Below are 8,652 nucleotides of genomic sequence, written 5' to 3' on the forward strand. Positions count from 1 at the left end.
TCTATTCCTATGTGAAAACAAATGCAAACAAATACGTTTTAGAATACTGTCCAAACAGAATTCCTATTTTGAATTTCAAATTATTGAAATATACCTAGTGATGACTTTGTTATAGGGAAAAGGTTAATCAGCCAGTGCATGGGGGAGAAATCTTTGAACTTTATATGTAATAATAAAAAGCAGAAATAATAAAATTAGCATAAATAGTTTGATCAGGGGTGATTAAGAGTGGGAAGTGAAAACATATTCAAAAATTAAGAAATACAAGAACGAATAAGGCACAACATGGAAATCCTAAAATGAACATGAATTACAGAAAAGGAAAACTGGAAAGAATGACTTTTAATGTAGCTACAACTGTCTCTCAGTAAAATACATTACTTGTAAAGGCAGAAGAAAGACAATATTATATCCCTTAAGACAGTCCAATAATCACTGAAAAATAATGTTCAGATACACCCAAGCAAACTTTGTTCTTAACAAAATCTCCTTAAATAGGCTTCTCCTATTAGCAAGGGAACACACCCATTTAAGATCATGAGTGGAGCCCCTCTGGCCATCCTAGCTCTGTGTACTAACAGGCACCCTGGTTTTCAGATCAATTTTCATGTGAATTTACTGGGTATGAAGCAGTTCAGTGACTAACGATTTAGTAGCTGAGATCACAAGGGTTCACGTGCCTAGTCCAGTGCCCACTACACGGAAGACTATCTGATACATGTACTTTTTGTCTTCTCTGGCAACCCTGTCATAAAAATAACAAACCCACAGCCTAAAAGAACTGTACAGGAATGAGTTCTACAGACATTTTAACATAAATATCTTATAATTATAAAGACATTCTGCACACCACCACCATAAATACTGAATGTGGTTTTATGAAAGTTACACTTTTAGGATAAAAATATTTCCTAGATGCCATGATAATCCACCTATTTTCTCCTTAACTCTAGTATAACAGTTAAGACTAGGGTTAGAATTCAACCCTAGCAGACATCAGAATTTGGTGTGTTGGTTTACAAAATGTAGTCTAATACATCAGAATACTGACAAGCATTTCCATGTGCTTCACGTGTACTGCCAAGTTTAAAAGAAACATACACCATTCTAGCTCCAGGTACTAACTAGAAATATTATAGTCAGGATGTAATACCGCCAATACAGACTTCTACATACCTGAAGAAGTCGACAACAACAACAAAATGAAGATATCTGGCATCACGTAGACAACAGGTAGGCTTTAGGGTTGATTTACTGCTTTCATGTGATGTACAGACAGTCTTATTGTTGCCCCCAGCCTTGGAAATTCAGAGCTAGAGAGTATACAATTCAACACTTGATTTGTCCTTCTCATGCTAGCCCTCTGGTGTTCTAACTCTTGCAGTCTTCTGGAATGATCTTTCTGATTTCCACTCATCAGCACTGGGTCAAATCTCTTCTAGACAGGATCTCATTCTTCTCATGCCTCCTCTGCTCTCAGAGAGCCGGTCAAAGTCCTGGAGGTGGAAACGAGTTGCCAACTGGTTTACCATTTTCCTCATGGTGAGAAATGCTGAAATGACTTGGAAAGTAAGGAATGTAGTGAAGATGATGTGAACTGCTTTTTCCAAGGGCAGATTCGTTAGGCCTTCATTAAAGAGCAGGAAAAGAATTAAAGGCAACTGCAGTAAAAGGCTCAAAAGCCAAAAGCCAGCCAACTCAGGAACCTGCAATGACACACATGATGCATCAGATCTGTGAAGCACGGCCTTTTGTTTATATTGATAAGCAAGTACTTAGCACTGATTTGAACCTACATTTTGAGCTCTGTAATTCAAAAAAAGTGTAACATGGTCCTTGTCCTGGGAGAACTTACAGTCTACACTGGAAGAGAAAACTAACTTATGTGACAGTCCTGGAATACTACACTTCAGTGAATAATTAAGGGTTCCACTTAGAGTTACAGGCTAAATGCTACAAGAAGTAAGAGAGTAAGGAGGGTAGGTTAAAAAAAATTCAAGGACAGAGGCTTTTAAAGTTAAGTATAAGGAAGGAAGAGGCAAGAAGTCAGGTCAGCAAAGATATGGAGTGAGTATGACTGGGAACTGACACATCAGCCTGGAGTGGATGCTGGGTTAGGAAAAAGCAAGAAATACAGTCGGCCAGGCGGGGAGGGGCCTAATTATGAAGGGGCTGGGAGACCACAGAAATCTTTAGGCAGCATCCCTCAGTGCTGCTAACTGTAACTGCTTAGGCAGCATGATGATTCAGAAAACATGTGCCTGGCATAGGAAAAGAGTTTGTAATTTTCCTCCATTTTCTTATTCAGAATCCAAATAAACATGTTTAATTGACCAAGTATTTTCAAGACTGGAAGAGGGAAAACTATCAACTCTGAAGTGTTTACTATGTTCAGGTCCTTCATATAAATTATTTAATTTAATCATAAAAACCTGTGAAGTAAATATTTCTCCCACTTTCTATACGAAGAAACTAAGGCTCAAGAGATTCAGCAGTGATAGCCATGGTAAAGGTGGAAGCCCGGCCTTTGCTCTCTCCACCGCCTCCCACTGCCTTTTCCTTGTTAGGAAAGCCCTACTGCATCCATATGCAGTAAGAGACAAAGCCAAGAAGAGCCTACCTTCTCCTGCAGATTCCCCATGTAGCCCAGGTACAACCTTATGACTTCAATTAAGGTGACTAGGATGATGACAGTGACCACAATGAATTTGTAGTAATCAGGCAAGACTGAATACTGAAAACACAAAAATAAACATGTTTGTAAAATCTTACATAGTGTAAAACTGACCAGAGATTTAAAAAAAAGTATGTATTTTAATTTTATTGACAATGTAACAACTCCAGGGATGGCAGAAGAGACCGTGGCAGTAGTGAAACATGGATTTACCTTCACCTGAAGCATCGTGATGCTGCTCACCCACCAAAGTGGGAAAAAGTAAGCGTTAAAATAAAGTGACATCTGCAATGCCAAACTGGAAACCATTTCATTATCTACAGAAGACATAGAAAAGGAACAAACTCTTAATCCTGGCCTGTGCCCTCAAGCCCTTTAGTTCCTTAGTATTAATAACTATAGTATCAGCTCAACAAAACTTTGAGTTTTAAGCCTATTTATAATCATTGACAGTGAAAAGAAATAGTCATCATAATACTGTTTAGTTCCTCTACTGGCTACTTGGGGGTACATTTCACAGTTTTAAATTACTTTATCATTTTTCCACTATAGTCAGCTGACTTTTCTGCATACTACAGGTGTAAGTTAAACGCGGACTATCAATATAAATCTATTTAACAGGTAACAATAATCATTGCCTCCTTTGTAGAGTTCTGTGCAAAGAGTTTATGAAATGGACACTTACGATACATAAAAACTAATCTCTCACATGTAAATTAATCTCACATAAAAACTGTCGTCAAATTTTGCAAAGTTTTTATGTTAGAAATTTTGTACACAAGCATCTTGAGTTATGCTATATGTCTGTATTTCAGCAGATCAAACTTATAATCATGCAGTTGAAAAATCAAGTAAATATGTAAATGAACCTTGAAAGCACAAGACATGATTTGACTAAATTCTGCAAAAGTACAAGCTGAGTTCTGTAAATGGAATTTAAATTAAAACATTATATAAATCAGGGGTAGGCAAACTACCAGCCAGCTGCCTGTTTTTGTATAGCAAGTGAGCTAAAAATGGGTTTTCACACTTTTAAATGGTTGGGGAAGGAAAAAAAAAATCAAAGAATAATAATATTTTGTGACACTGAAAATCGTATGAAATTCAAATTTTAGTGTCCATAAATAAAGTTTTATTGGAACACTTCCATGTCTATTCAATTACCATTATCTATGGCTGCCACAGAGACCTATGGCCTGCAAAATTTTAAGTATTTACTACTTGGTCCTTTACAGAAATCCCCCGACAGTTTACATCATCAGATTTTAGTTCCCATTAGGCCTTAGCTTTAGAATCAGAAACATAAAACCCTGATTTTCCAATTGTTTTTCTCTGTACATCCTAAATCATGAAGAGGCCTAACTTGGAGGGACAGGCAAGTGATCTGTGAAGAAATGAAACCATGGGAACTGACTTTTCTCTGTCCCCTTTAAAAAAAAATCTCTAAACCAGGCAACAGGAAAAGATTTCTACTCGGCATAGTTCACTGATAAAAACTGTACGGGCTTAGTTGACAGTATGTTGTCTATCATCATGATTTAAGAGGGGGAAACTGTTTTGGAGGAAACTGCATTGTCACTTGCCATGCTGAATGTAGCATCGTGGTATTTTGTTACTTGATTTAGGGCAAGCGTTATATATAGGGGAGGGGGAGGAGAAGGCAGGGAGAGGGCGAGTTTTGTTGAAGGCAGCTGCCACTCTGGAGTGTTGAAAATAACTCGTTAAAAAAAAAGTCTTTCCATGTCTTCAGCCAGAAAATAGGCTTGTGGTGGAACGTACTGGTTCTGCTGGGAAAGGAGAAAAGGAAAAGATATCTTACGGGGGTGGGGGCGGGTGTGGAAGGGGAAAGTGGGAAGGGGAGATTGCCCGGGCTGTTTTCACTCCATCCTCGCCAGAAAAGCCAGGGCGGACGCCGCAGACGAAAAGCATTCGGCATCCTCAGCCCTCTTGGAGGCCACAGGATCGGTCATGTGCTGCGAAAGCGGCTTCTTTATTTTTCTTTTTTGAGGAAGGCTGGCGCCACTTCGGCCGCCCCGCTTGCAATTCACCGAACAGGCCGCAGCACGATCAGCCCAGGACGGCTGGGTATCTGGTCCCAGCCCCAGCCCCAGCCCTCGGCCCGGCCCCTCCTCCAAGGCGCAGCCCGCACCGCGGAGAGCCTGCTGAAGGCGAAGCCGCCATTTTAGGTCTGGGCAAAGTCCGGCCGCTTCAAAACCCGCGCCTGGGCCTTGGCGGGCCACACTCTCTGCGCTGGGCCTCGGCCACTCACCCGGACCCTCGCTATACTCCGGCCCGGTCCGGTTGGAGTCGCTGAACATGGTCCGGCTGAAGTTTCCCAGCCGCTGGCGGACCGGATCCGGCAGCTCCATCCTCGGGCCTCGGTAGAGCTAGCTGCTGGATCTCCCGGCGCCGCGGCGCTTTCAGGTGCCCACGGCGACCGGGCGGCGCAAGGCGCGAGGGGCCGGGCGCACGCGCGGCCGCACTGCCGGGCTGAGGCGCCGGGCGCCCGCGGAAGCCAGCGGCGTGCGCGGGGACGGCTCCTGCCTAGTACTTCAGCCGGGTGGAAAACCGCAGATTCCTTAGTCCTGCTTTAAATTCTACCATTTAAAAAACGAATATAGTGATAAGTAACCTGGGGTTGGATTGTGATACAGGGAGCTCTGACACCTTGCCAGTGGGATACGACCTTTCTGGAAGGAAATATAGAACGAATGCAGAGCTTAGAGAATACTCATGACCCCGTAGTTCATGCGTGTGTGTGTGAGTACATGTACTCTCTTCTGGAAATATGTATTATTATATATTAGGAGTATTGTATATATACATACCATATATACATATACACATATACTTTCTTATGGGGTATATTATATATATTAGAAATATATACACATATATACATATATATTTGATGGAATACATTGCAGCAATTTCAAAACATGCAACGAATATTTGATGATATGGATTAACTTTAAGTAAAAATAAAAAAAATCAGAAGTAAAACTAAATAAGAATAAGCCTAATCTAGTAAAATGTGTGTGTAAACATGTGGGAAGGAGAGAGGGAGACGATGGCACAAGTAATGTGGCTTCAAAAAAAGACTAGAAGGAAAATAATCCAAAATATTAATAGTAGTTATTTCTAGATAGTAGGCTGTGGTGATTTAAAATTTTTAAAACTTTTGTGAATTTTCCAGCTTTCTCGCAGACAAGATATATTATTTAAAAAATCTATTTAGGTATAATATACATATAGAAAGGGCACAAACTGAATATACATTTGTAACCAGCACCCAGATCAAGAAACAGCCTTACCAGCATCCCCAGAAGCTTACCCTTCTGTTCCCGTATACTCACTAACCCTCTACTTCTAACTGACCTTTCCTGATTTTCAATAGCATGGAATAGTTTTGCCTATTTTTATTCTTTATACAAAAGTAATCTTACATTATGTACTTTAAAAAAAAGCTACCTCTGCCCTCAAAATTATTTTTATGAAATTCCTTCATATTGTTGAGTGTAGATTCTTCTTCCTTGAGGTGTAACCTCAAGGTATAACATAAGTTTATCCATTCTACTGTTGAGCAGCTGTGTAATTCTGATTTGGAGCAGTTATGATAGTGCTGCTTTTGGTGAAAACATGCCTTTTGGTGAACATATGCATACATTTGTGTTGGACTTATTCCTAGGAATGAAATTGCTGGCTTATGATGTATGACTCAGCTTTAATAGATACTGCCAACAGTTTTCCAAAGTGGTTGTACTGATTTCTACTGCCTCTAGTCATGCATGAGCATTTTATTTGCTGCAAATCCATCACCCATACTTGTTATTTTCCATACTTTTCTTTTAGCCATTCTGATGGGTATGTGGTGAACAACATTATTTTTGTATTATAAAGGAAAACCACACATATTTATATAAATGTCAAGAGGATGATATGGGAGGAAATAGCTACAAGGGTAGAATTTCAAAATAATTCAACAAATATTTATTGCATTCCTCCTTCTTGTGGGGCATTGTCCTAGGCTAATTAGGGATATAGTTCCTCCACATCAAGAAGGTCAGCCAAGTGAGAGACATGGAAACAAACAAGTACAGTACATTTTAGTAAAGGAACATCGATGAGGAAGCAGTTAATTCTGGTTGGGGATGTCAGGAAAAAGCTGGCTAACTCTGCTTCTCTTCAAGGTGGAGCTCAGGCCTCAGCATCTCCAAAAAGTTTTTCAGGACCTCCCTGAAGCTGGCTTAAGTGCCCTCCACTGTGTTTCTCAAAGCATCTTCCTCTTTGTTCCTTTGGTCACAGCACTAGTCATGCTGTACTATAATTGTCGATTTATATCTGTTTCTCTTGCTAGTTCACAAGCTCTTTGAGGTCAGAGATGGACTTTCATCTTTATATTCCAAACACTAGCACAATGCCTGACCTAGAATCAGAACTAGATGACTATTGAATGAATGAAGGGAATGAAAAATCTAAAGACCATTCCTTTATCGTCCCATTTCTAGTTCAAGGGCTTAGCCAATCTTCATATAAGTGTTACTCTATAAAATGGAGAATTGATTTATCAAAACACAGTGAATTGTAGCAACCAAAACAATTTTAAGCTTAGCAACAAAGAATAAATTTTCGTCTATTGAATTAACCAAGATTTTTATAAAGGGCACAGTGGGGCAGGGAGCCTCCTGCTCTGCTGATTGGATTATAATTTGGGCAGTCTTACTGAGGAAAGCTATCAATAATATGTTCAAATTGCCTTAATATATTCCTGCCTTTAACGCACTAATTCAACTTTTTGGCTCTATTTTGGGGAAATAATCATAAAAACAAATAAAGTTTTGTACACTAGGATATTACTTCTAACGTTACTGATGTTTGTTAAAAAGATAATAAAGGTAGGGGAGCATTTGAAGTGTCCAACCACAGGGCCTTGCTATGCAGATTATGATACTCATGGTAAGATATTGGGCTGTAATGGAAAGGATGCATTTGGAAGCAGAGACAGCAAGGTTCAAATCCCCTCAAATCTGGAGGCGTAGGTATAGCTCAGTGGTAGAGTGAATGCTTAGCTTGTAAGAGGTCCTAGGTTCAATTCCCAGTATGTCCAATAAAAACAAAAAGTTTTTTAAAAATCATCACTTTACCGCCTAAGAGCTGTGCAATTGCTTTCTGACTTTTTGTTTTGTAAAGTGGAAACAGTGCTAACTTACTGTTATGGTTGATGTGAAGATTATATAATTAAACAAGGCTCTCTGTAAGTGGTAGCTATCATCAACACATCTATTAAAATATGTGGGAAGAAGAAATACTTACAGTGGAGTGAAATCATGCTAGCGTTTAATTTTCTGGATTCAGCTGTACCTGTGATGCAGTACCTCTATTGCGTTCCTGGTAAAGGCAGTGGGTGCTATTAACCGTAAAACGGTCCATGCATATTAACCAAATTCGTCAAAAACCTGAGTGAATTCTTTTAAAGATATTTTTCACAGCATGGAACAAAGATGTGACACGTCTTGTTCAGGCTGCAATTATTTCATCAAAATCCGGGAGGAAAAATTAATAGAATTCTGGGTATTTTTCCTTTTAATTTTATTTAGCATTCAAATTTCCTGCAATAAGCATGCATTTCATGGTTTGAAACAAATCTTATTAAAAATAGAGGGGAAGAGGCAATGATGGTACAAAAACATATTAGAGAAGAGTTTTAAGAAGAAAAGTTTGTGGTTTGGAAAGAATCCTGCCATTGTTGATGTCACAAGTGGTCCAAAGGGCTCAAAAAACGTTCCAAAATTTACTTTGTTAGTTGATGCTCACAATTTTATGGGGAGCCACATTGGTAAAATACTGCAGAACAGAGAAGAGAATCCACTTTTGTGAAATCAGGAGACTAATATAATTTGGGTTTCCCATATTCTAGACCTATTACCCAGGATCAAAAGTAGAGAAGTATGGAGTCTCCGTTCTTAAAATCATGGGAC

At 39.4% G+C, this 8,652-nt stretch overlaps 1 protein-coding gene across 2 annotated transcripts; it reads right to left on the minus strand.

Moving 5' to 3' along the window:
• Positions 1 to 324: 324 nt before the first annotated feature.
• On the minus strand, positions 325 to 5,205 carry TMEM17 (transmembrane protein 17). 2 transcript variants are annotated; one of them, XM_074341199.1, is made up of 4 exons: positions 4,944 to 5,198; positions 2,888 to 2,991; positions 2,621 to 2,734; positions 325 to 1,706 (listed from the first exon to the last, which is right to left on the minus strand). In XM_074341199.1, the coding sequence occupies exons 1-4, from the start codon at positions 5,041 to 5,043 to the stop codon at positions 1,428 to 1,430; spliced, it is 597 nt and encodes a 198-aa protein (XP_074197300.1). In that variant the 5' UTR covers positions 5,044 to 5,198; the 3' UTR covers positions 325 to 1,427. The 2 variants fall into 2 exon arrangements, with proteins under 2 accessions (XP_074197300.1, XP_074197299.1); XM_074341198.1 differs by having other exon boundaries at positions 2,621 to 2,991; positions 4,944 to 5,205.
• Between the last annotated feature and the right edge of the window lie 3,447 nt (positions 5,206 to 8,652).

The sequence above is a fragment of the Camelus bactrianus genome, chromosome 15 (assembly GCF_048773025.1).
Source record: "Camelus bactrianus isolate YW-2024 breed Bactrian camel chromosome 15, ASM4877302v1, whole genome shotgun sequence".
In the NCBI taxonomy this organism is placed as follows: Eukaryota; Metazoa; Chordata; class Mammalia; order Artiodactyla; family Camelidae; genus Camelus; species Camelus bactrianus.